The following is a 26,878-nucleotide window of genomic DNA, read 5'->3' as shown; positions in this document are numbered from 1 at the left end:
TATGTGTAAAATAAGGATAATAACAATAATACCTAATTCCTAGTGTCATGAGAATTAAATGTATTCATAATAGAAAAGTGCCTAGAACAGAGTAAGCGCTGGGTGGGTGTTAACTATTTACAGTGTTAGCAAGACCATGGCCCAGCCTATGCCCCACCAGAGAGAAGAGACCCAGGAGCTCTCAGGTGTCCCATCCACCACAACTAGGCGCCTGTGCATAAGTGAGGAGAGTGTAGGGGTTCCTCCCAACGGTGAGGAAGTCAAAGCGTTCCTCTGAATCTGGGTCATTTGTCAACATAAGTGTCCCCGGAATGGCCTGCCCCACAGCTCCCTGGGAGGTCTGTGGGGAGGACTCCCCAAGGGGCTCTCCAGGCAGCAGGGGAGCACAAGCAGCTGCAGTTTCCCAGCTCCGCGGAGAATACTCAGACAAGCAGGCTTCCAGAGCTGACCATTCAGCTCCCCTGCCAGGCCCAGGCCTCAGGTCCTCCTTCCTACTCTGTGGAATGAACCCCAGAGCTGGATTAAACAAGCAGTGGGGCTCTGGTCTTGCCTCTCTGCCAACTGGACATACTCTTCAGATCCAACCTTAGTCCTGGCTGCTGTCCGCCGGGGCCTGTGTGGAGAGCAGCCTGTAGGGCTCAGGGTGGGACCAGGAGGGAGATGGGACTTGGGTCAGTGTGGTGGCAGCTGAGGCCAGAAGGATTGATTGGATCTCAAATATGATTTGAAGACAGTGATGGATACCAAGTGAGAGAAAGAGAGGAATCCTGGAAGCCTTCAAGGCATTGGGCCTGAGCAGCCAGGAAGGTGAAGTTGCCGTCTTAGCAATGGAGAACCTGCCAAGGAGTGGGCTGGGAATCAGGAGTTCTGCTTTGAAAGGGAAATCTCACTGTAACTTAATTTTCTGCATTTCCCAACCTTAATTTGACCATAGAACTTTTCTTTTTCCAGACATCTGTCAGGGCTAGTATTCCAATAAAGACAAGTTGGGAACAGCATCTACAGGGAGCAAAGGAAACGTTTGTACGCTGTTATTTAAAAGATATTAAAATCAGGTCATGAAAATTATTTTTAACTTTCCATAATCTTAATGCTCTAACACAAAAAAGATTACTTTTATTTTCCAATTCATCTTCCAGATATATTTTACAGTTTATTTATTCATCCACAAATGTTTGTAGCATTGAAAGAAGCCTGCTCTACAAACATCTGTGGTTTGTTTTTCGGTTTTTTATTGTGGTAACATTGGTTTATAACATTATATAAATTTCAGGGGTACATTATATTGCGACTTCTGTATGGACTACATCGTGTTCATCACCAAAAGTCTAGTTTCCATGCGTCACCATACGTGTGTGCCCCTTGACACACACACACACACACACACACACACACACCTGTAACCACCAGTCTGCTCTCTGTTTATGCGTTTGTCTGTTGTGGTGGTGGTTGTTGTTGTTTTATCTTCCACATAGGAGGGAAATCATGCATATTTGGCTTTCTCCATCTGACTTATTTCACTTAGCATAATGCCCTCAAGGTCCAACCGTGTTGTCGCAAATGGCACGATTTCATCTTTTTTACGGCTGAGTAGTAATATACACACATCTGTAGTTTTTAATTATTTTAATTATTAACAGCATACACGTTTCCATGCTTATCATCTAGTTTTCATCATCATTGTAATGATGATTGTCATTATTGCCTCCGGGGCGGGGAAGAATGGGGTGGAGGGATTAGGGATCTCGGCAGATGCGGTGGGCAAGGGCCAACTCGGGGCGTGCTCCCGGAACGCGACAGCCACGGAACCCGCGGACGCAGGTGTGCGGGCACCGGCGGGGAAACGCGGGGACGCCAGCAGCGGCCCGACCCGGAAGTAGAGTTGCCGGCGGCCGCCGCGAGCGGAGCTGAAGCCGGAGCCGGGGTGGGGCTGCGGGTGAGCGGCGGGCGGCGGGCTCAGGGATGTGGGGAGCGCGGGCGTTTTCCACGCACCGGGGGCCGCCAGCCCCGCGGCTTGGGCGAGGGTCCTGGGCCGGGCTCTTTGCATTCTCGCCTCTTCCCCGGCGGGGTGGACCCCCCCGAACCCCGGGACTGGTTTGGGGGTTCAAGGAGGTGGCGATGGGCCGGCACCTGGAGGGAGCAGGCGCTGCAGTTAATACTTTTCTTCATCGAACCTCCCGCAGTTATTGAGAGGGGTCTGTTGCCCGGATTTGTTGTCACGGGTGGGGAAACTGAGGCTCAGGGAGGCGGTCGGTCCACGCAGGTCAAGGCAGGGTCCACGCCGCCCCGGAGCCCTGGCTCGGCCTCGAGGGCGCCCGGGCGTGTTTCTCTGAGTTGTTGATGTGGGTGAGAGGGTACTTTTGTGAACAGACGAGCGAGAATCCAGGGGCAGTCATTTCTCAGAGGTGAAAAGAAAGATGATGGCCTCGTCCTGCCTATTTGTCGCTCAGCCGTTGGGAACAGGAGGTGAAAATTCAGCCCAACCAGGGCTTGATGGCCCGTGAGCCCCGGGGGGGTCCCTAGAGACTTGGCAGAGGTCACCTGACACTAGTCTGAATTGTTCTAAACCTCAGTTTACTCCTAGTTGAAGAAATGAGGACACCGCCAGCCCTGTGGGCTTGTTGGCAGGATTCAGTAGAGTAGCGTTTAGAGCTATAGCGCTACAGACGACCTTAATTAAGAAGGTGTGGTTTCTTCCCCTCTTTTCCTGACTCCATAGGTGTCTGGTCAAGTTCTGAGGTGGGAAATCCTAGGGCTGTAACTTCTGTCGGCCCACTGCCAGGCCTGCACTCCGGAGCTGAGTCCACATGTTCATGAGGGCTGACTTGAAAGGACTTGATCTGCAGTGGCTCCCAGAAGGACTCCTACCGTTGTGGTTTTGCTGGTGAGAGTTGACAGGGTAATAACAGGCTTACCTGCTGCTCCCTTTCACTTTCAGCCCTCCTAATTACAGTCCCAATTTAGGGTGTTTGCTGTCAACATCCCCTTAGCACTTGCTAATCTCCCTTTTTGAAGTAAGAGGACAGATGTCAGGCTCAGCACTTTGGCAGGCAGCAAGATCAAACTTGATGTGTCATGTGGGTTACCGGAAGGAACCGAGTTCTGGCCATTGATTACAGGCTTTCAGTTCCTATGAGGCTATAAAATTTCCCTTTTCTATATATTTAAGCTTTTTTAAAAAGCAAAAACGGAAGTAAATAATAATGTTGGTAAGGCAAAGCAGTAAGATGGTGTATAAATGTTCTCACACCATTGCTTTCAGCTTTCCTGCTCATTGGCTTCCATTTTGAAATTGCAGATGTGCCTTAATGGAAAAATAGGGAGGCCTCAAGATTAATCACAGTTACGACTGCAGAAATCTTTTAAGAAGTAGAACCTGGTGCAGTTAAAAACAGTGTGCCTGGCTGGACGTAAGGAAGCATGAGTTTCAGCCCCAACTCAGCAAACTTCCTAGGTTACCTTTGGAAAATCCCTTTCTCTGAGTCTTAGTTTGTTCTTCCTTGAGATGGTTGTACCGGATCATCACCAAGATCCCTTTCCCAGGACTCCCTGATTCTGTATCCTTAAAGGAAGTGGTATTTATTTTCCTAATAAAACAGTGATACTTAGAAATTACAAAGTACTCATGCAGAACTGAAGTATAAACTGTTGAACTAGAAGGTGTGTTTTGCCACATATCAAATGTGGACTAGCCGCTGCACAGCCTGGCAGTGGACAGGTGATCTGAAGCTGGGCATGATGCTGACGTGCTTTTGTGTGCACTGTCCAGTTGTATCCCTAGTCCTAGATAAATGAGGTAATCCCTTTGAAGATGCTAGGGCAAAATGTTTCTCTGGAAAGGGATCTTGAGACAAGAATCTGTTGAGCTCCTTCTTGGAAGTGGGAGTGCGGGGATGTGAGGTATTGCCCGGTGGCGCCTGTAGAGCTTGCTCTGGGTGAACTTGCGGCACCCACGTTTGAGTTCCCTGTCCCTACACCGTCATTCGCACGTGTGCTAGACATGGGTCTTTGCTGGGGAGAGAAACTCAAGACCGCTCGAGCTCTAGCTTGCTTTGATGAGTATTGTTGGAATTATTTCCTATTACAGAGGGCTAATTTCCTTATTATATAAACCACTCCAAAAATAAGATAACAACCATCAAGTTGACAAAAATGGGTAAAAATATGAATAGACAGTTCACAGAAAAGGAAGCCAAATGCTTTTAAACGTGAAGTGTGCCTCTGAATGTTGAGGGACTTAGGTGTTTGTCTTTTTCATACTAAAGTTCATATTTTCTAGTTTCATTTTTTTATTTAAATCTTTGCTAGAAATTGGAATCTGTTTTGGTGGAAGTTATAAAATAGGTGTCTGACTTTGTTTTTCTTACCATAAGGTTGCCCGGTTGTCTCAATACAAGTCTTTTTCTTATACAGTGCTATGTTTGTCAATGTCGGTGCCATACTTACAACAATCAGAAAGACAGAAAGGGTTCATATGTTTCTTTCACTCAGCCAGCGGGTATTAAATGTCCTCTGTCAAGCTCGAAACCAGCTGTTGAATTGCCAACAGTGATTCAGACATCAGGCCACTCGTGTGCAGCAGGAAGAAGAGGCAGTGACCAACCGTGGCATGATGGGCAGAGGGTTGTAAGGAACGGCCAGGAGGAAAGGATTCATCCCGCCGGCGGGTGTAGAGAGAGCTCTTTGAAGAAGAGTTAGCACTTGAGCTGGGCCTTCGGACAGTTGATCTGCATTCTCCAGGCTTGGCAAAACATTCCAAGCAAAGGGAACAGAGGCTTGAAAATGTGTTTTTTCTTTAGACGCTGCTGTCCAATTTAATTGGCCAGAGCATGGCTTGCAAAGTGAGAGGTGGAGTGGGGCGGGCGGGAAGATGAACTAGAGCCTGTGAAGGGCCTTGAAAGCTCTGCTGGGGACCAGATCCCCTGGCCAGTGGGTCTCAGGCCCAGTGGTGGGTCAGAAGGACCTGGGAGCCTGACCTGGGCATCTCCATTTAGAACAGCATCCCAGAGCACCCTGATGCTTAGGTGAGGTGGAGGTGCCGCTCTCCGCCCCAGGGAGTAAACAGAAGTACTGCACAGAGGAGGGCAGGGCATTCACCCTACCCCAGCCCCTTGGTCCGGGTCTAAAGGCCCAACGTCTTCCTAGCATGGATTTGGGAACAAAATTGACCTGAGGTCATGGGGCCACCTCAGCTTTTCCCAAATGAAGCCAAATTCCCAGGGTCATCTCTGAGCCAGTTCAGTTGACCTGACCAGTTGTTTGTATGTTAGATGTCTCCAAAGTTCCCTAATTTTTTTTTTTCTTGCCTCAGGATTATTTTTTCACTTTTTAAAGTGAGTTTCCTTGTTAGTGGTATAAGTTCCACTGGAAGCATTGCTATTTTCTGTGTGTGTTTTCTTCTCTTTAGGGGTCAGTGTTGACAGTGGTATTGAGCTGCAGGAGAGCAGTTTCTGAACTTCTTCATCGCCATTTCCCTGAAACTGGAGTGTGGAGGCCAAGGGTCCTGCCAGCTTTAAGACAGGATGAAGACTGTGCTCATGGTTGCAGAAAAGCCGTCCTTGGCCCAGTCCATTGCCAAAATCCTCTCTCGAGGTAGGGAAGACCAACCCCAGCGTTCTGTATGGCTTTGATCTGTAAGCCTCGTTGTTTCTACTTTACACATCATTTCTTTCTTTCTCCGAAGTGTGACTTCAGCCCGCTGGAGTAGATTCCATTCAGGACAGCAGGCGTTACTGAAGCACCTTGGTGTTAGTCACTGTGGGTGCATTTACTGCCATAGCCAGCATGAGCCAGGCCTGGGGCAGGCACAGTTCACAGCATAGGGGCAGGCAGGCGCCGATGGCCACTGGTCAGAGCACTGTCTGGTCAGGGTTGTTGGTCACAAGCAGCAGAAACCAGCCTTGGTAACTTAGAAAGGGAATTCACTAGAAGGAAGAAGACACAGCCGGGACACCACCCCAGTCTAAGTCTGACAAGGCCATGGCATCGTCACCACAGGACCCTTGCCACTGCCCTGGACCCTTGACAGTGGCAATTGCAGCCCACGCACCTTGTGTCCCTTGAGAGCAGCCCGAGACACCAAGGCACTGGGAAAGGGATCGTCTGCCTGCACCCCCATTCTGTCCACTGGGGTGGGTGGTGGGGTGCTGCTTCCCCTCCTATCTCTGAATTCCCTCCAAATAGGAAGGTGTTTGCATGCTGGGTACCCAGAAATGGCAGACATCTGCCTTGACCTCCCCTTGGTCCCGTGGCTGAGGGAGGAAGAGACCCTAGGACAGCAGGCTAGGGTCTCTCCGAAGGGGAGAGAAGAACTGAGATGTGCCCAGGCCCAGAGGCTGAGAAAGTTGGGCTCTTTCTAAGGGGCCGTCGGTCGGGAGCATGAGAAGACACCATGGGATTCAATAATTAGGCGGTCCCTGGGGACCTGTGAGTACAGTTTGAAAGAAGTGAGGCAGAAGTGCAGAGAAAGAACCCAAGAGTGTTCAGAGGGGGCGCTCCTGGCCCCTCGCCGACCCAGAGCCTACTGTGCTGGGTTGGCTACTATAGCCAACCCAGCTGGGATGGTGTTTTCCTGGAGAACCATTAGATCTCACAGCACCTAACTACCCGCAGTGGCCTGAGGAGTGTTATCACTTAGCGCTCTGAGTAAAGGGTTTCTGGCCCTCCGAGAGGCAGCATCAGGGCCTGGGGCCTCTGCAGCGGCCACAGCTCACTGGAGCAGCCATCACCACGTTTCTCCTCCCCAGGGAGTATGTCCTCACACAAAGGGCTGAACGGAACATGCTCGGTGCACGAGTACACCGGGACCTTCGCGGGCCAGCCAGTCCACTTCAAGATGACATCTGTCTGTGGTCATGTGATGACCCTGGATTTCCTGGGTGAGCCCCCTCAGTCTCCCTGCCTGCCCTCCATTCCACTGAGGGAAGCCCTGCACGGTGCTGCCCAGGCTCCAGTTGGAGAGAATTTTGTCCAGTATCCATGAGTTGTGAGGCCAACAGATTGTGGAGAGGTGATCCAGTGTCCCTGGGTGAGGCGCCTAGAACCCAGGCTTTGGTCTCAGTGCCTGTAGGTCCCCATCCCAGTGGCACCCCTTAGCCATTCATGCCCTGTGCACCTGCCTGTGTGGATGGGAGTCGGTGGTGCCAACCTGAGGGGACCTGACCCGAGCAGGCGTTCAGGAGAGGGCTGCTGCTCCTGCTGAGTGTGACTGCTGTCCACAGTCACTCGGTGGCTGTCATTGTCATCCTCATGTTGTTATTGTTATCCATCCCCTTGGAAGGGCCAGCTTAGTGACCCAGCAGGGCTACGTGCAGGGCCTTGTGGTTGAGGAGAGTCCAACCTGGGCTCTGACCACAGCTCATGGGCTGAGGCTGGGGCTGGGACTGGGCCTCCGTGAGTTTCTGCTCCTTGTGGGTGAAATGAGCTATCCACTTCCCAGGATTGTTTGGGGACTCAGTGTGACAGTGAAGGTAGAGTGCTTAGTGCAGGGCCAGGCACGCAGCAAAGCCTTAATGGTTCTTGCTGCTCAGTGATGACAGTGACAACAGTGACATTGATTCAGTTGTGTGGCCGAGCCTTAGGACCCAGAGCTTTACCACCAGCCAGCAGGTGGGGAGCCAGGATTTGAACTTGGCTCTATCTGACCCCATTCTTGCAGGCTGCAAGAAATGGGGCCTAGAGCCAGCCCTGATGGCCTAGTGGTTCAAGTTCGGCGCACTCCACTTCGGCAGCACAGGTTCGGTTCCTGGGTATGGAACACACCACCCGTCTGTCAGTAGCCATGCTGTGGTGGCAGCTCACAAAGAAGAACTAGAAGGACTTACAACTAGGATACACAACTATGTACTGGGGCTTTGGGGGAAAAAAAAAAAAGAGAGGAAGATTGGCAACAGATGTTAGCTCAGGGCGACTCTGCCAGCAAAACAAAGGTGGGGGGGGTGGCTAGAAGAAAGCCAGAAGGCTGAGCATGCAGGTTCCGCCCCTGAGTAGAGAAGTAGGTGGGTGTGGCCAACATGAGGCCCGAAGAGATTGATTCTCCAGGGGATCAGCTGAGCACCCCTCTCCTGTGCCGGTCGAGTGCTGGGTTGGGGAGAGGGGTACAGAAATCCAGGCTGGAAGAGAAGACAAAGGTGTGCAAGGCATGGTTTCAGGCTCTGGCAAGGTGAACCAGTCCAGGGGTGGTGCTTGCAGCCACAGGGAACATCCCGGAAGCAAGGCTGGAGCAGCAGCCCTGCCCAGAGCTTGTGTGGCTCCCGTGGGTGGCTGAGGTGGAAGGAAGGCCCGTTCTGCCTCCGACTGTCAGGATTGCCCTGGGAAAATCGTGCTCCCAGCCTCCCTCTCCCCATGGGTGAGACACCATCACCATTCTCCTGGGGTTATGCCGATCTCGGAGGCCAAGCCCCTGTGAGCCATGAAGTGTGATATAGATGTCATTGTGCCTGTGCTTCGTAGGAAAGTACAACAAGTGGGACAAGGTGGACCCCGCAGAGCTGTTCAGCCAAGCCCCGACGGAGAAGAAGGAAGCTAACCCCAAGCTGAACATGGTGAAGTTCCTGCAGGTACGAGGCCGCCCGTGGGGCCAGGCCTGGGGGCTGGCAGCCGGCAGGCCCTCCCCTGGATCCCTTTGTCTACAGGCCTCTCTGTGAGCACCCCCTCCTGGCCCACCAGGCACCTTTCAGGCCTGCTTCTCCCCCCAGGGCACAGTCGGCCAACGTGGATACCCGGGTCCCTCAGCCCTGGAGAACAGGAATTCTGCTTCTAAAATTGTTTGTTTGGTGGTGGTTGTTTTTCTAATGTTAAAACAAACGCATACACATTATTGAAAATTGGAAGGTATAAATAAGTAGAAAGAAGGAAAAATTATTGATAATCCAAGGCAACCACTGTTAACATTTAGGGTTATTTCATTTCAGCCCTTTTTCTATGTACTTTTTGGGGTTAAGATCACATTGCAACTTTGTTGGTCCAAAAAACAGCAGTTCTGAACTAAATTCTTTCTGAGCAGCTAAACCATCTGAACTGCAGCTGGCTCCTCCACAAGCCTGGGCCCCGCTCTGGACAGGCCTCCTAAACAGGCTTGGGGCCGGGGCTCTGCTCTGGTGCCAGGCCGGAGCACATGGGCGGGCACAGCGGGGCAGGGGTGGGTCAGGTGCGAATCACCTCTTGCTGTGTGGCAGGTGGAGGGCAGAGGCTGCGACTACATCGTGCTGTGGCTGGACTGCGACAAGGAAGGGGAGAACATCTGCTTCGAGGTGAGGGTGGGGCCCACTGGGGTCTCATGCCTGGCCTTCCTGCACCTGCCCTGAACTGCCGTACAGTCACACCATTCCTGGGCCAGAACTGGAGAGTCAACTACATTGGCTTAGAAATGCCTTCTGTCCTCCTTTATCTTGAAATACTGTAGACTTTAAAATGCATGGACTCTGCTAAGGGTGATGTAGTGTTACTTCACTTGCTGGAGGGACATCGCATGAGTGAACCTAGAAACGGCAGAATTTCCTAGGTGGCTACGTGTTTCCAAATGGGGCTGTCTGGAGGAGAAGCCTACTCGGTGCCCTGCAGGGCCCTCCAGTCAATGCTAGTTGATTCCCAGCACCATTCTGTGCTCCTTTCCGAGCCTCATCCTTCTCACCCTCCACCTTCACGCATCCTCTCCCCACCTAGGATGCCCTCCCACCTCCACCACCCCCGCAGGCAGCCCTGCCTCTGCACCCCCAGCTTTCCCCCCAGACCTGGCACACCTCGGGGCTCAGGAATTGCTTCCAGTGCAACAGGGGATCTCGGGGCACCCTCTGCAAACTCCATCATGCTCTGTCCCTTCCCAGATACCTCTCCCCCGTCCCCTCCCCTGCAGGCTTGCTCCTGCCCAGGGGGCCTTTGCGTCTGGGGTGAACGGTGGCAGCTCATGGGGCTTTCTCCCTTCAGAAACGAAGCCACTTCCCCGTAAAGAAGCTGCATGGCCAGGCTCCAGCGTGACTCCCCTCCCACTGCACAGCCTTCTTAGTGAGTCTCAGCTCCAGGACCCCGCTGTGCTTCAGCCCTGAGCCGCCCACACCCCTACAGTGGGGGTCGCCATGGCCTTCCCACTCCTGCCCACTGCCTTTGCCCCTTCATTCCTTTTTTCTTCCCTGTCTTTTCTCTAGTCTCTTAAAAGTTCTACCCACCCCTTAGCACTCCCTCATCTAGAAGGAGGGGAAATGGGCCGAGTGGGGTGGATCTGGCAACTCGGAGTTCCCTTGCGTCCTTGGCAATAGCATTTTATGGTTTGGTGGGGATGGAAGCAGACAATAAGAAGAGAGAGGGTGGCAGCTTGCAGGGCAGTAGTAAGAAGGGGTGTGTTTGAACATGTTTGCAGACGGACCAAAAGGAAGCCATGTGGCAGGAGTATTGTAGAGAGATTGAGGCTTCTGGAAAAGGAGTGAGGCAGAGGAGGGTCTGGCAGGAGTGGAGGGGGGGTCACAGGTGAGGTGTAGCACGGGAGGCAGAGACCTCGGGGTGGATTACAGCCGGGCCACCTTCCCCAGGTCCTGGATGCCGTGCTGCCTGTCATGAATCAGGCCCACGGTGGCGAGAAGACGGTGTTCCGGGCCAGGTTCAGCTCCATCACAGACACAGACATCTGCAACGCCATGGCCCGCCTGGGCGAGCCCGACCACAACGAGGCGCTGTCAGTGGACGCCCGGCAAGAGCTGGACCTGCGCATTGGCTGCGCCTTCACCAGGTGCCGGCTGCCCTCCCTTGGCCAGACCCCCTGCCTTGGCTGGTCCCATCCATGGCCCCAGGCCTGATTGCACTAGGCAATTGTAACATTTTAAAAACACTGAAGAAACCTGTCTGTTTAGCTGAAATAGACCACACAGGCCACTGCTGGATAAGCAGGGTGTGTTTGTCCACACTCAGTGGGTCTTGAGGGGAAGGAGGAGGGCACAGAATATAATGGAAGGGCTTCCCTCCCCAGGATGGTCAGAACCTCTTCTCTTCTTTCCCACCTTCCCTGTCAGCGCACACTCGATTCCTCCTCTCCACTCACACACACCCTCCTCTGCCCCCCATGCTGAGCACATCCTTTTACCCTGTCTTCTGAGCAAGGAGCAGCTGCCTTGAGCCTCCTGCTTGCACCCACCAGCTAGCCCGGGGCCCGACTCATGGGCAGGTAATGATGGTGTCTTGAGTGAGTATATGACCGAAATATCTTTCTTCCCCCCCGCCCCTCCCTGTAGGTTTCAGACTAAATACTTCCAGGGGAAATACGGCAATCTAGACAGCTCCCTCATCTCCTTTGGGCCGTGTCAAACCCCCACCCTGGGATTCTGCGTGGAGAGACATGACAAGATCCAGTCCTTCAAACCGGAGACCTACTGGGTGCTGCAGGCCAAGGTCCACTGTCCCTTCTCTGTCCACGCGGGGTCTTTCCAGGTTTGGGGTGTGGGTTCTGAGAGTCTTCTGTCATCATCAGCATCATCATCACAGTCCCGAGGCTGAGGGCACAAATGTGGGCAGCTGTACCAGATGAGGGAGGCCAGACAGTGGTCTGCACGGTGCCCAAGGAAGGGACCCCAGCCTCCATGGAGGCGGCAGGATAAGCTAGGCCTGGATGCCTTGAATTTGGATCAGTGGGAATGAACTCAGCTTTGGTAGTGCCCCTTGGGGGCCATCAGCTGCAGCGGTCAAGTCCAAGGACTAGACTGAGGGCTGTAGGCCGCTGACTTGCAAACTTTTTAAAAGTCTTAGAACACTTCTCCAGATACAAGTCTCCATGAGAGCTTCTCATAAGATTTAGAACATAATACAGAGCTGCTCCAGTCGACACTGGGCTGGGAACTCCTGGGTGGGGCCATACCTAGTGCTGGCCAGGCCTTAGTGGGTGAACAGAGATGGCGTGGGAGGTGCAGGCTCTGACACTCCTTAAGGACACATCAGTCTCGGCTTTGGGCTCCCTCTGAGAACGTCTGCCTGATCCCGGGTGGGGGCGGGGAGGCCTGGTGTCCGGGCAGCCTTCCCTTGGGAAGGGGCTTGGTCTCTGCCGGTGTATCTGTGCACCTGACCAGGTGTGGCTGCGAGACTTTAGAGCCGGGACTGTTTTGCTCCAGACAAGGACCAGCTTCATCTGCCTCACCTCTCTTCCCTGGTAGTGGGGACACCTAGATCCTTTCTCTTCAGGTTCTCCTTTCATCCTTCTTCCTGCAGGTTAACACCGATAAAGATAGATCTCTGCTTCTGGACTGGGACCGTGTGCGAGTGTTCGATCGGGAGATTGCACAGATGTTCTTAAACATGACAAAGCTGGAGAAGGAAGCCCAGGTGGGCCTGCTGCACCCACATCTGTCACATTTGTCTTGGGTAGGGGTAGGCCTTGGAAGCCTCTGGCTGGAAGACTAGCTCATGACCGCCAGGCCCCTCCACTCTGCCTTTCCACGTGACCCCATGGGCATTATCTCCTTACTGCAGGACTCCATGTTACCCCGATGTCTCTTTTCTGTGGTACCGAAAGCTAACAACTCTAGAGGGACCTATGTGCATGTCAACAAACCCAACCAAGGTCACACAGCTGGCACAGGATGGGTCTGTGTCTCAACCTCAGTCAGCTTTCATGGCCTTTATGGTCCTGTATTTCTTACTCAGGGTTTTTGTGAATTGGAAGGACATGCTGCTTGGCCACTAGGAAGAGGGTGATGTCACCTGGCAAGAGGATGGCTGCACGGGGTGGGAGCAGGTCTGTGGCCATTGCAGCAAATGCCCTGCAGCTGTGACAGCTACTAGACTCATTGAGGTGCAGCCTAGCCGCCTTCAGCCACCTTCTCTTGTCCTTCTCGAGCCTTCCTTGGGTGCCCTCTTGCCCACCCACGCGGTTGACTCAGGCTTCCAGCACTTCTTCTAAAGCTGCGGCACGCTTTTATCCTCAGTCGTGTTCCTGCAGAGACACCATCACCGCCATCTCCAGATCTCAGCCCTAGACATCCCAGACTCCACTGCTGCGCACACACTATGAGGCTATGGCCTCAGTGTTAACCCTGATGTTCGTCTCCCGGGAACTCAGAAGGCTCTGCCCTGGCCAGGTCTACATGGGACTGGCGGGACCGAAGCTTCAGAGTTGAGATGTTTGGATTGTTTTTGCTACAGGCAAAGCAGAGTCATCTCTTCTGACAACTGCTCGACCCAGAGGTTGAAAGTGGCAGCTCACCAGCATTTTATTTAAACTGCATGGTGTTTACAGAAGTTTCAAAATAGTTACCAACATTTAAAAATTGTGAGATTTCACATAAAAGTCCTGATTTCCATGTTCTCTCGACAAGCCAGAAGATATAGCAATCCTGGTGGGCCCTGATGGCTGCACTCAGGCACAGTGAGGGCAGGCGGCTGCTCTGAGACCGTCCTGCCCACGTAGCCACCCCAGAGCCCACCTGCCATCCCCGTGGCCTGGCTGACGCAGGCCTCTGTTGGATTTTGAATTTGCAACCTCTTCTCCTGACTCATCCCCATTCCTCTAGGTTTTCTCTTTCCCTAGAAAATTCTCTAAAAAGGAATTTTCTTTCTTTTTTCCTTTCCTGGTCCTGAATAAATTTTCATTTAAGTCTTGAGACTGCCGTGAAGAGTGAATTTGAGAAACAGAGAAACCAAATGAATGAAACCAGACTCTGCCCACACGGCCTAATTCTCTCTCTTATGGCGTCTTGCCCCCTCCACCCCCAACCGCTGAATCTCTTCTGTCTTCTAGGTGGAGGCCACAAGCAGGAAAGAGAAGGCCAAGCAGAGGCCCCTGGCCCTGAACACCGTGGAGATGCTGCGTGTGGCCAGCTCTTCTCTGGGTATGTATGGGCAGTTCTCTAAAGCCCCCAAAGACTTCTTGGGACAGGCACGTGGTGACCCAGTTCAGCCCTGGGGCAGCACCTGGGGGCCCAGAACAGTGCCAATGCTCTCACCTGTGCCACACACCCCTCACCTGTGCCGAGCACCACCCCCTGCTCACCTGTGCTGCATACCCCCCTCACCTGTGCTGTGCACCTCCCTGCTCACCTGTGCCACACACCCCCATCCCTGCTCACTTGTGTCGCACACTCCCCTCACCTGTGCCAGCACCTTCTCTATGCTCACCTGTGCCAGCACCCCCTCTCTGTCTTCCCCTGTGCCAGCACCCCCCCCACCTTTGCCTCACCCCTCCTCCTGCCATGTCACCCAAGGCTTAGAGGGAATCTGAGCCTCATGCAGATTTCATTTATCTTCAATTCCAGAGTGGAATCAAGTAACAAACAGGAGAGAGGATTCCATTTCATAGGATTGTTGGTTAACACTCAACAGCCTCTTTGAGTTTATATAGGAAAACACAGGCCACTTTATATTACTAAATGTCTGAGCGGCCGTGGCCTGGCCTGAACAAGTGGAAGGCCGTGGGCAAGGTCCCACCCGCAAAGCGGCCCTCATGTGTCCTTGGCTCAGCGGAGTCACCTCAGAGGCATTAAACCGTGGAATTCCAGCTCCAGAGCCAAACTCTGGTCCAAATCCAGCTCAGCCACATCCTCCTTGTCCCAGAGCCATTGTCTCATGATTTCCTCATGAGAAAATAGGGTGACCATGGTACCTGTCTTTCTGGGTTATTGTAGGGATTAAATGATTGAAACAGCACATCCTAACACTAGCAATGGTAATGATTGCCACCACCTGAGAGGGACATCCTGACCATAGCATCCCAGAGCAGCTCCCCTGGTGCAGGAAGAGAGGTCAGGCATGGTAGGTGGCGCTCGAGGCCCGTCTCCTGCTGGGGACAGGTGTGACAGTGTGACATAGCCTCTCTGAACCTTATTTCCACAGTAGCAAGAAGGGCTTGGGCTGGAAAGTTGGCACTCTCTGACAGCTGTTGACCTCCAGGCATTGGTGGCCTCTGTGTGGCCTTGGGGAACCATGGGCAGTGTCCTCTCAGAGCAGCACCTCCAGGGATTCTCGGAGGACAACAATGACATGGAGTGACCGCTAGCTGAGTGCCAGCCTCTGCTGGTCTGGGAGGAGCAGGAGGACGAGCCGTCCGTGGAGTGCTGTGAGGACAGAAACATCCAAGGGGCTTAGAACATGGGGCGTGTGCTAATTCTACTGTCATGGCAGGACATTAGCAGCCCCTGAGTCGTGGCTACGGCTCCAGGCCAGAGCGTGACAGACAAGCACTCTGAAGGCCAGATTTAATCAACACGGCTACCAATGTCATGAGGGTGACACTGGAGCGTCCCTGTCCTGGGTCCACCCTCACAAGTTAGGGACATCAGCCTTGGATAAGGCTGTGTGGACACAGGCACCTGGCCAGCAGCTCTGCTCTGGGCCATGCCCACTCAGAGCCACCTCACCTCCCAGGAGGCCCTGTCTGCCTCTTGGAGAGCCTGAGTGTCCAGGCCCATGGCAGACACCTGGCTGTCATTGGCATTCCAGGCTGGCTGAGCCTCCTGTCTCTCACAGGCATGGGGCCACAGCATGCCATGCAGACCGCCGAGCGGCTCTACACGCAAGGCTACATCAGCTACCCTCGGACCGAGACCACCCACTACCCCGAGAACTTTGACCTGAAGGGCCCTCTACGGCAGCAGGCCAACCACCCCGCCTGGGCTGACACGGTGAGCAGAACCGGGCCCTGCCACCAGCTCAGGACTTTGGCCAAATGCAGGACTGACGGCAGCTCCCTCTGGGTGGGAGGGCAGCCGTGCTGGACTCACACTCGGCTCTGTCTTCTCTCCCTCAGGTGAAGCGGCTGTTAGCAGAAGGTATCAACCGCCCACGGAAAGGCCACGATGCTGGCGACCACCCCCCCATCACCCCCATGAGGTCTGCCACAGAGGCCGAATTAGGTATCGGGTGCTCCCCCCAACACTCGCACACTCACACACTTTAGGCTTCTAGGGAAGGCAGGGCAAGAAGCTACGGCGACGTGGCACCTTTGGACAGTGTCAGGCCCTTTCGGCAACATGGAGGCTCTCTCCTGCCCCTGGCTGTAGTGAAGGAGGTCACCTGACAGTTGTGCTCCATCACCATGGGATGGGACAGGAGTGAAGTGGTGCCGAGTGCAGGTACAGGCCGCTGCTCACAGGAGGACCTGGAGGAGAGAAGGCCGGGCTGGAGGCAGGAGGGTGAGGCAAGTGGGCAGGTGGCTGGGGTGGAACGGGATGAGTCCAAGACAGAGCGTGCGGGGGCTCAATCACAGGCGCACCTCCTCCGTCCCCGCTGCCCAGGGCGGTGCTGTGGCCCACATGCTGGATAAGGCAGAGGAAGGGAGACCCATGTGGTGGAGACGAGCCACTTGTGCACAGCCCCAGTTTGAAGTGATGGTGGCATGTCACTAGACAGGGACAGGCCAGGCCAGGCGCCTGAAGAGCAGCCCCACCTGGAGGCAGGAGCGGGAGGTGGGAGCCGTGGTTGTGAAGGAACCACTAACGCACAAGAGACTCGCTTCCTTTCTGTGCGTTTCCTCTGCCTTTCTCGGGCTTTGGAGCAGGCTGGCCTCAGCATCCTGTGGCCCTGCCGCTTGAGCCAGAGCCCTGCCGGTGACCAGTTTCTGTGCCTGCCGCAGGGAGCGAGGCGTGGCGGCTCTATGAGTACATCACCAGACACTTCATCGCCACGGTTAGCTATGACTGCAAGTACCTGCAGAGCAGCATCTCCTTCAGGATCGGGCCTGAGCACTTCACCTGCACGGGGAAGACTGTCATCTCTCCAGGTAAACTGCAGGTCCCAGCTCGGCTCCTCTCTTCATCTCCACAGACAGATGGAACCTGCTCTGTCGGACCTGGAGATGGGAGGCCCCGGGTCTCAGGCAGTGCTGTGTCTCCCCAGGCTTCACGGAGATCATGCCCTGGCAGAGCGTGCCCCTGGAGGAGAACCTGCCCACCTGCCAGAAGGGCGACACCTTCCCCGTGAGCGAAGTGAAGATGCTGGAGAAGCAGACGAGCCCGCCCGACTACCTGACGGAGGCCGAGCTCATCACGCTCATGGAGAAGCACGGCATCGGTGGGTGCACTCCCCCAGGACCCAGGCCCAAGGGTTCCCAGCCCAGGACTGGGGCCCGGGAGGCAGTGCTTCCAGAGCTGCCCAGTGACCCTTCCATACCCAGCACCTGGTGACTGAGGCCCAGGGTATGGCCAGCTGAGCCAGGCAGGGTGGCAGAGGGCAGCCCCTCACCGAGACTCCACGTCAGGACCTGGCCTTGCCTGTAGAGGCCAAGAGGTACCTTCGTGTGCAGTAATAGCCACAGGGCTGAGTGTTGGCCCAGGATGCCAAATGATTCATCTGCAGGAAAACACAAATGTCAGGTCAGAGTCCTCCTGAGTCCACACAGCTAGCTGGGTCTGTCCTGGAATCAGGCAACCCAGAAACCAAATCCTCAGGGTCACCGCCATCACTGTGAGGGGAGCAGAGATGCCCACTCCAGGGCCAGGAAGCTCCCGCGTGACAACCAAAAGGTTTCCAAGTGAGAACGGGAGTCCCAGGGCAGTTTGCTTGCTCAGAAGTGTAGCTGCTAATGCATGCACCTCACAGGTGAGGTGGTCTTGCCCAGTCTCCAGGCCTAGGGCTGTGACCCGTGTCTTCACACACTTGGGGCCAGCCTCACTGCTGGAGCTTTCTCCCCAGGCAGTGTTCACTCTGATGGGCACTGCCCATTCCCTGATCCACTGCCCGACTGGCCAGGCCCCTGCTGGTCGACAGGCTCTGGAGGCCGCTGTTCCTGGGCTCTGCTCCGTCACTGACAGTCCTACAGGTGACTGCCAGGGAGCATCTCACCTGCGTCTGCAGTCCTGCTGACAGTGGTGGCCTCAGCAGGAGAGCTGGGCCTGGGGGCTTCAGGTGGGTCCTGCCCTCGTGGTCCTCAGCCTGCTGGGGGTTGTGGGCACTCTCTCCTAGAGTCCTCTGCTCCTTTCCGTTGATGTGGGATGTCTGTGGCTTTTGGCAGCCGTAGACTAGACAGCGGCCCAGAGCCCATGACAAAACGAGTTTGTGACAGTAAAGAGAGCTCTTGTCAACTGTGGCCCCCCAAAGCTGTGTACAAAGAGCCTGACGAGAGCTGCCCCGCAGGCTGTGGTGAGAATGCAGCAGGGAGCATGCTGCGGAGCCCCCTGAGCCACACGGGGGACCTGGCAGACCCGGGGCAGCAGTAGGCACAGCCCTGCTCAGAGCCCCCACACAGGGTTCAGATCTTGATCCCAGCCTCATCCTGCGAGCGTGGGGCCTCAGCAGGCTCCTTCACTTCTGACCACCCGCTAAAGAGCCTCCTCAGCACAGGGGAGCAGTAATGGCAGCATCTGGCAGTGCCAGGCGACCTGGAAGTCCTAGGGGAGATGCGTCCTGGAACTGGGTGCCTGCCCTGGGGACTGATCGTGAGGGACCCAGAAGCCAGGAAGTGGGCAGAACAGGGCAGGTTCCGGAAGGGATGATTTGACAGTGAGTGTGTAAGCTCCTCCATGTTCAGGGGGCTAGGTCCTGGCTCCAGGTGGGGGTGGGTGCCACAGGATCCAGGCAGGAGAGGCCAAGGAAGTCACATTTACCAGATGTGAGGGGCAGGCAGAATGAGCTCTGTGACCTTGCAGAGTTCTTTAACCTCTCTGAACCTCTGCTCACATCTGTGGAGCAGGAATAAGCACCTGCTGCTGGGAGGGCCATCCTCAGGTTCACAAGACAGTGCGTGAAAGGCACGTGGTGGTGTGCCCAGCGTGGTGCTGGCGGAGCAGTGGGGAAGGGGCTGAGAACCAGGCCCCAGACAGGTGGGAGTGGAGGGGGGCCCAGAGTCCAGTGGGGAGTGTCAGGGCAGGCTGAGGAACAGCAGGGCCTTGCTGTGTGTTTCAGGGACAGACGCCAGCATCCCTGTGCACATCAACAACATCTGCCAGCGCAACTACGTTGTCGTGGAGAGTGGGCGCCGGCTCAAGCCCACCAACCTGGGCATCGTCCTGGTGCACGGCTACTACAAGATCGGTGAGGCCCCCCTGGCTTCTCCCTGTGCTGTGGCCCTGCCTCCATCAGCCCAGAGCCTCCCCCGACAGGCCATGGCCCTGCAGTGAGACCCCAACCCCACTGCAAGGCTGCTGCCCGGGCCCTCCCCCCGCCCTGCCCCAGCAGGGGCTCCGTGTGTGGCTCATGGATGAACGGACAGGGGCAGAAGATCCAAAATGGGAGGCAAGGGCTCTTCCTCATGGAGCAGCTCCCAGCAAGGCCTGGGGTCCTCGCTGCAGTGCTGTTTGCTCTGTCCCTGTGAGGTCCTGAGGGGCCTGTGGGAGATGGCGGAGCACAGACCTGGCCCGAGGACTGCCAGGAGCACATCTGACACAGTCCCAGAGGCAGGATGTCTCTCCACTCCACACAGGATTTTCCCAGTGGGAGATCATGCCTGGGAAAGACCTGGGAGCATGGGAACCAGCCTGGTGCCTTCCGACTCCAGCAGGAGCTGGGGGAGGGGTGCGACCATGGCCCCTCGGGTGTGAGTGCTCACAGCAGTGTCCCCCACATCCGCAGATGCGGAGCTGGTGCTCCCCACCATCCGAAGTGCGGTTGAGAAGCAGCTGAACCTGATTGCCCAGGGCAAGGCCGACTACCGCCAGGTCCTGGGCCACACCCTGGACATCTTCAAGAGAAAGTTCCACTACTTCGTGGACTCCATCGCCGGTAAGGTCCACCCCTTCACCAGAGGACCCTGGGTCAGGGCCGCCACCACCGGGGGGCTAGGAGTCCCGATGTGGGACCAGCTCCCAGAGCTGGACACTGGGCTCCAGGCCTCCGTCTGGAGGACGGGGTGATGATAGCTCATTCCTGGGCCAGTGTTGGGATTAAAAAGCAGGTGTATTAACACTACATGCAGGGCACACAGCTCATCTGATAAATTGGGCTGCAGCTCTGCCATTCCCAATACTGACGTGGAAACCCCACTACCCTCAGGGCCGGGGACATACACTACAGATCCTTGACCACATGTGATGGCTTCCCCTCCAGCCCGCCCAGTTACACCATCCGCCTGTCAGAGAGGTGGGCTGGGGGGCCGGGAGGATATGACTCTTTCCTGCACTGCTTGCTTTCAGGCATGGACGAGTTGATGGAGGTGTCTTTTTCGCCCCTGGCAGCCACGGGCAAGCCCCTCTCCCGCTGTGGAAAATGCCACCGGTTCATGAAGTACATCCAGGTAGGTGGGGGTGCAGGGCTATGACGGCCCCTTCTGGCCTGCGGCGTCCTTGTGCCCAGACTCGGGCAAGTCTTGTCACCTCTGTAGGCCTCCGCTTTATCTTCAGTCTTATAGGAATAACATTCTTTGTCCTGGCTGTCACACAAGAATGATTGAGAGGCCTAAAGCAGCCTTGCCAGCGAACACCCACGGTTTCCCCATGACCCCAGGAACAGTAGGCTTGTAGGCCACTTAAACACGTCTGTTTTTTCCTAACAGCACATTACTTGCTATCATAGATATTAATATAGGTACAGATTTTAGAACTGCCTTTCTTCATGCCCGGAGCAAGCGTTCTCAGACTCATGGCCAGGGATCCTTGCCTGGCAATGTATTACAGATTATGTATTACATGTTACATATTAGGTATTAGGTGTTAGGTATTATTACGTATTATCCATCCTGTCTTACATATGTATGTATTCTGTGTTATGTACACACGTATATGCATGTAATATGTATTATGTATTAGTATTGTGCATTATGTGTTACATAGTATGTGTTACGTATTGTGTATTACATAGTACTTACATATATAATAAATGTATTATGTATATAACATATTACATATTACGTAATCATTATTACATAACGTGTAGATTTTGTATTACACATGTATCGTGTGTTACATATTTTGTATTACATATTATGTATCATGTGTTACATATTACACATTACACGTTATGTATTACAAGTTATGTATTCTGTGTGATGAGAACGAGGGCGGGCGGGAGAGCTAGGTGGCCCCGGCAACCCCATGCCTCCCCCCGGCGTCGCTGCAGGCCAAGCCGAGCCGCCTGCACTGCTCCCACTGCGACGAGACCTACACCCTCCCCCAGAACGGCACCATCAAGCTCTACAAGGAGCTCCGGTGCCCGCTGGATGACTTCGAGCTGGTCCTTTGGTCATCGGGCTCCCGGGGCAAGAGCTACCCACTGTGCCCCTATTGCTCCAACCACCCGCCCTTCCGAGACATGAAGAAAGGTGAGTGCCACGTCCCCGGGCCCCGGCCACTCCCTCCCGAGCCGCCCCCGCCCCCCCGGGTATCTGTGATCTCTGCTCAGCACCAGCCTCTGCCCCCGCCTCGCACCATGCTGGACTCCGAGGGGGTCCCTCCCCCAGCCCGTCCCATGCTCACTGGTGCTGGGGTGGGAGACCCTGAGGTGTACATGGGCGCTGCTCAGGCATCAGCCGGCCCGTCTGCTGCTCTCTGTCCAGGTCATAATTGGATGGACGACTACAGTTGGGATCTGGGCAGTGGGCGTGCTGTGCCCCATCCTGGGTTGGGGTGAGTGGGAGGATGCAGCAGGTGAGGGGGTCCCACCTGGCGAGGGGCATGCCTTCGGTCAGTGTCCACCACCGTTCTCTGTCCTCGTGCTTACTACTGGAGAAAGGAGAGCGCAGTCCAGGTGGGCCCGAGAGCACCGAGCCAGGAGTCTGAAGGGGGCCCAGGGCCCAGCACCTTCACCCTCAGCGGGGCTGTCCCCTATACACCCCGCACAGCCCCTGGTGTTCTCACCCCATACAACAGACAAGAACAAGGAGCAGCAAGAGTGAGGCACCCACCCACATTCACGGCCAGGGCTGACATCTTGTCTTTCGGCTGCTGGGCGCTGAGCTTCCCCGCAGGTCTCCGGCCCCGGGCCCACCCTCAGCCCTGTTACATGGGGTCTGGGGAGCCCTCGGGGGTCTTGGTCCACCGCCTCCTGACTCGAGCCTCAACCCTGGGGCAGGCATAGTCAGCATCTGGGCTGCTAGGGGCAGTCAGGCCCACCTCTGCCCTCCAGCAGTTTCCAGGGCAGCTGATGGCCCCATGTGGCCCAGTGGCATGAGGGCCACGTGGAGCTGCCAGTAACGAGTTGTGGAAACAAAGTGAAGGGGGGACAAAATCAGCTGGAGGCCACCAGGAAGGCTTTCTGGAAATGATGTTAGCCCAGGAGGAGGGGGTCCTCAAAGGTTGAGGAGTTTTTAAATAAGCAGAGAAGGGCCAGCGTGTGCAAGGCTAAGAGAAGCACGTTCTGCTGGGACGAGGGATCCTGGAGCAGGAGGCCCTGAGAGAAGGCCCGGGGGTGGGGTGGGGCTGCAGCCTGGAGCAGGTGGGCAGGTGTGCCTCATGGGCTGCCCTCTCCCCGCCAGGCATGGGCTGCAACGAGTGCACACACCCCACCTGCCAGCACTCGCTGAGCATGCTGGGCATCGGCCAGTGCGTGGAGTGCGAGAATGGGGTGCTGGTGCTGGACCCCACCTCGGGCCCCAAGTGGAAGGTGGCCTGCAACAAGTGCAACGTGGTGGCACACTGCTTCGAGAACGCCCACCGCGTGCGGGTGTCCGCCGACACCTGCAGCGCCTGCGAGGCCGCCCTGCTCGACGTGGACTTCAACAAGGCCAAGTCCCCGCTCCCAGGTGACGAGACACAGCACACAGGCTGTGTCTTCTGCGACCCCATCTTCCAGGAGCTGGTGGAGCTGAAGCACGCAGCCTCCTGTCACCCCATGCACCGCGGTGGGCCGGGGAGGAGGCAGGGCCGAGGGCGGGCCCGGGGCCGGAGACCTGCGGGGAAGCCCAGTGCCCGGCGGCCGAAGGACAAGATGTCAGCCCTGGCCGCCTACTTCGTGTGACGGCCCGCCATCCCTCCCCCAGGCTCCAGATGGCTGTCCTTTGGGCCACGGAAATCATTAAAATGCATTTGTCTTCTCCAGAGCAAGCAGCTTGGGACCTTTTGCTGGTGTCAGAGGGTTCCAGTGTCCTCCCCACTCTCCTCGTTGCCCCTCCATCCCCACGCCCCACCTCTCCATTCATTGTGCACACACCTAGGTGCCTGCTCTACCCACGCCCCGGCAGTGCCTGCAGGGAGGCCCCCAAGTGTGGAGACAGAGCAGACCCAGTCCATGGCTCACGTCACATTCCAGTACATGTGACACAGCACAGCAGCTGTGGACATGAGTAGGAGTTACCCCTGACGCCCAGAGGAAGGAAGGCACCAGCAGCCTGTCACCGCGGTGGGTGTCATGGGAGGGAGGCCTGGTGGAGGAGGCAGGGCTGGGAGAAGTCCTCTCTGGACTTTGGCCTTTGCTCCAGCCCACTGCTTGGGGTCAGACCCCATGCTCCCCACTCAGTGGCTCTGAGCAGGGCTGTGTGTGGGGCCTGTATGTGACCCTGGCAGCCTCCTGGGGCCTGTTCCGGTTCCTGGTCTCAAACAAGCCCTTATTGTCTCAGAGAGAGGCAGGCCAGGAACTTACAGGAAGGGGCTGGGTGGGGGTGGCGTGGCGAGCCGCAGGGCACCCCGCTGAAGCCATTTGCAGGCCAGGTTTAGAAAATACCCCATCTGGGGCCGGCCCAGTGGCGCAAGCGGTTAAGTGCGCACGCTCCACTGCGGCGGCCCGGGGTTCGCGGGTTCGGATCCCCGGCACGCACCAACGCACCGCTTGTCAAGCCATGCTGTGGCGGCGTCCCATATAAAGCAGAGGAAGATGGCCACAGGTGTTAGCTCAGGGTCAATCTTCCTCAAGAAAAAAGGGGAGGATTGGGATCAGATGTTAGCTCAGGGCTAGTCCTCCTCACATACATACATACATAAATAAAAAGAAAGAAAATACCCCATCAGCCAAACCGCCCTGTGTGCTGCCTGCTGCCCGCCATCCCTCGCATGTCCCCACTCTAGCGCACAAGGAGGAGCTCCCATATTAGGCAACTACACGTCCACCATGCGTTGGAACTCCACCCCCTGCCATGCCCATGTGGCAGCAGGAGCTGGGGAGAACGGCTTTCCAAGCTTTCAGTCAACACTTATGTGAGGGGCAGATCAGAAATGTTTTGCACACGGACTCCCTCTCTTGGTAGTAGATTCACAGCTCACACTAGAACGTATAAGCCTCTGAGAAGAGCTTCCGTAAATAAACCTGTGGCTTCACCCAGCATTCCACACACATGCTGCACCCACCAGGCTCCCTGTTCCTGGGGTCCCAACAAGCCAACCCCAGTGTTCCCTGGAACACAATTTGGGAAACTACTCTAGAAGCTCAAAGAAAACGTGCAGTGAGATGGAAAGGTGTCACTTCGAGAAGGCCTGTAGGGCAGGCTCCCGGGATGGTGTCAGGAGGGGCGCGCTCAGAGGCTTGTGCTGCTTCCCCCCGCCCCACCTGCTCTAGTCATATTCTGGGGCACTGACAAGGCCACATCTGCTCGTGGACAGGATCCCTGGAACAGGGCTGTGACTGCTCTGCCACCCACGAGGACCGTAGTAAGCAGACCCGGGGCCTTCTCTCCACTGGAGGGTGACCAGCTCCCTTCTGCTATAGGACCCCTCCAGTGAGGCAGCCAGGTACAGGGCTGGTTTGGGCTTGGAGGGGCAGGCTGTACCTCAGGCCTTAAGCCCAGACCACCATTCCTTCCTTCCCAGGATTCTGCACAAGGTTCAGCCACGAGCAGGCCTAGTCACGAAGCATTCGCCTGTTTTTCTCTGCAGTTGTCCTTTGTGCATGAATCTGGACTCCACTCTGGGTGCCTTCACCTCATCCCATCCAGCACCGCTGTTGTTTCTAATGTGGCTGCAGGAGCAAGGAGGCCTGCCTTAGGCCACAACTGTCAATTGTGCTCCTTGGGACTGTACCTTCTGCTCTTGAGGCCAGGGAGGTCAGCAGCTACAGGCTGGCCTGCTGCGAGGGGGGCACAGGGCAGAACCCCTGCAGACCAGGCCTTTGCATGTGGCAAAGCAGCAGGGCCTAGTTGTCTGTCCAGCTGAATTGGCTAGACACAGACAGTTGCCCTTGACAACCTCCATCCCGGTCACCTGGAGACCCTGGCACACGTTGACAGTGGGTGCCCCACGTGTGTTTGCTCACTTGAGTGTGGCACCCCTTCCAGGGCTGCTAGACAGGAGAAGGCACCACAGACCTGCAGATATGTACTTGCTGCCACTCTGCCCACCAGGGGACAGGCCCTCAAAGACCTGAAGACACCAGGGGGGATCCGAGGGGCCCCTTTTAGAAGGGAGCACTGCTGTAGACAGGAAGCCAGGTGGGCATCCCATTACAAGTACCCTGGAAAGTCAGGAGTGAGGGATTTGCACTTCCCTCCCAAGGGCCAAGAGCAATGTAACCCATCTCTACGGCTCCAGCAACATGTGAAACCACCTGCAGACGCATGAGGTTGTAGGGGGAGCAGAGGTTCAGGGTGGGGTTCCAGGACAGGGGACATTTGGGGACCAGAAGAGGGTTCAGGCAGAGGGGACAGAGGTGGGAGGAAAACCCAGGCAGAGACCTTTGGGAGCCTGTGCGCTCTGCTCCCATGGCTAGGGGCACAGCCTTGTAAGAGAAGCAGAGAAGCTGGAACTCGGTGGCTGGGTGGGGTGGGTGACGTTGAAAGATTCTTTTCAAAAGGGTGAAAGCCAAGAGCCAGGAGCCGAGGCGTGATGGAATGCAGACAGGGAGGGGTTGACAGAAGCCACAGGGCACAAGTAATTTCACAGGCACGTCCTTGGCCCAGCACCCATAGGGGCCAGCTCCTGGCCAAGTGGCAGTGCCTTGCTTTGCTGTCATCTCTAAGCTGCTGACCTCAAATGGAATCTGCTCCAAAGAGTCTAATGTGGGCCCCAGCTGAGGAGGCCTGCAGGTATATCAGCTTTCATGGACAACCCACTTGGCAGTGTGGGAGGTCCTGTCCCATATACCACCTCACCTGCACTATGGTTCTCAAACTTCACCCCACAGTCATTCTGATCACAAGTGGTCCTGGCACATTTTGAGAAACACTGATGCAGGGACTCACAACAACCCTATGAGATAGGTTGGCTGCTATTGTCTGGTTTTCTGGTAAGGAAACTGAGGCTAAGGAACATGTCCAGGGTCATGTTATAAGAAGTAACGTCAAGCCCCACTCAGGGTCACCACACTGACAGGGGTTTCCAGGATCTGGGAAGGCTCTAGTAGGAGAATGGGATGAGCCACCCCTCCCGCCTGCTTTCTCTGCCCAGACAGCCCTGCCTTCCAGACCCACCCCTACCCCAGATGGTTTCCTTTCATACCTGCCAATTGCCAGTTCTCCAGGTTCCTGGCTTCCCTGAACCCCTCCTGTTAGTGAAGCATCCCAGAGATCTTAATTCCTGGGAGAACGCAGGCCGGTATGTGGACCTGAAGGTCAGGTAGGCAGGGCCTCAGTAGAACTTCTGAGGGCCCTTCCTCCATAAAAATTTTTTAAATTATACTTTACAACTGCATTGATATAAAGATGAATATATTCATATTATATATGAAAACATTTTCTTTGACCTAAAAGTTCACTTATTTCTTCTGGCTTTAAAAGAAAACATTTTCGTGGGCCTCTATGGTGGCAGAAAAATGACCCCCCAAAGATGTCCATGTCCTCCTCCAGGAACCTGTGCAGATGTCAGATTACGTGGTAAAGGGGAATCAGGGCTGCAGATGGAAGTAAGGTTGCTCACCATCTGACTTTAAAATAGGGAGATTATCCTGGATCATCTGGGTGGCCCAATGTCATCACAAGGGTCTTTAAAAATGGAACAGGGAATCAGGGGAGGGAACCAGAGAGATGGCAGCATGAGGAGGACTTGTCCCCACATTCCTGGATTTTGTTTTGATTTGGTTTTTTGGGGGTTTTTTGGAGAAGAAGATTGGCACTGAGCTAACATCCGTTGCCAATCTTCCTCTTTTTGCTGAGGAAGATTGGTCCTGGGCTAACATCTGT

General features: G+C 55.4%; 1 protein-coding gene across 6 annotated transcripts; it reads left to right on the top strand.

Annotated features, from left to right (window-relative positions):
- The first annotated feature begins 1,815 nt into the window (after window positions 1-1,815).
- Window positions 1,816-22,876, top strand: TOP3B (DNA topoisomerase III beta). 6 transcript variants are annotated; one of them, XM_058532040.1, is made up of 19 exons: window positions 1,816-1,936; window positions 2,720-2,884; window positions 5,408-5,592; window positions 6,747-6,878; window positions 8,452-8,558; window positions 9,177-9,251; window positions 10,524-10,720; window positions 11,220-11,376; window positions 12,187-12,300; window positions 13,715-13,805; window positions 15,412-15,593; window positions 15,719-15,824; window positions 16,544-16,690; window positions 16,807-16,980; window positions 18,811-18,939; window positions 19,477-19,626; window positions 20,037-20,137; window positions 20,959-21,160; window positions 22,313-22,876. In XM_058532040.1, exons 3-19 carry the CDS (start codon window positions 5,523-5,525, stop codon window positions 22,792-22,794), a joined length of 2,616 nt encoding a protein of 871 aa, XP_058388023.1. In that variant the 5' UTR covers window positions 1,816-1,936; window positions 2,720-2,884; window positions 5,408-5,522; the 3' UTR covers window positions 22,795-22,876. The 6 variants fall into 6 exon arrangements, with proteins under 6 accessions (XP_058388023.1, XP_058388024.1, XP_058388025.1 ...); XM_058532041.1 differs by having other exon boundaries at window positions 2,720-2,899; XM_058532043.1 differs by having other exon boundaries at window positions 1,817-1,936; window positions 15,439-15,593.
- The last annotated feature ends 4,002 nt before the right edge of the window (window positions 22,877-26,878 follow it).

Source organism: Diceros bicornis, chromosome 35, assembly GCF_020826845.1.
Source record: "Diceros bicornis minor isolate mBicDic1 chromosome 35, mDicBic1.mat.cur, whole genome shotgun sequence".
NCBI lineage: Eukaryota > Metazoa > Chordata > Mammalia > Perissodactyla > Rhinocerotidae > Diceros > Diceros bicornis.
The sequence above is the reverse complement of the archived record's forward strand: the minus strand, read 5'-3'. Positions and strand labels throughout refer to the sequence as shown.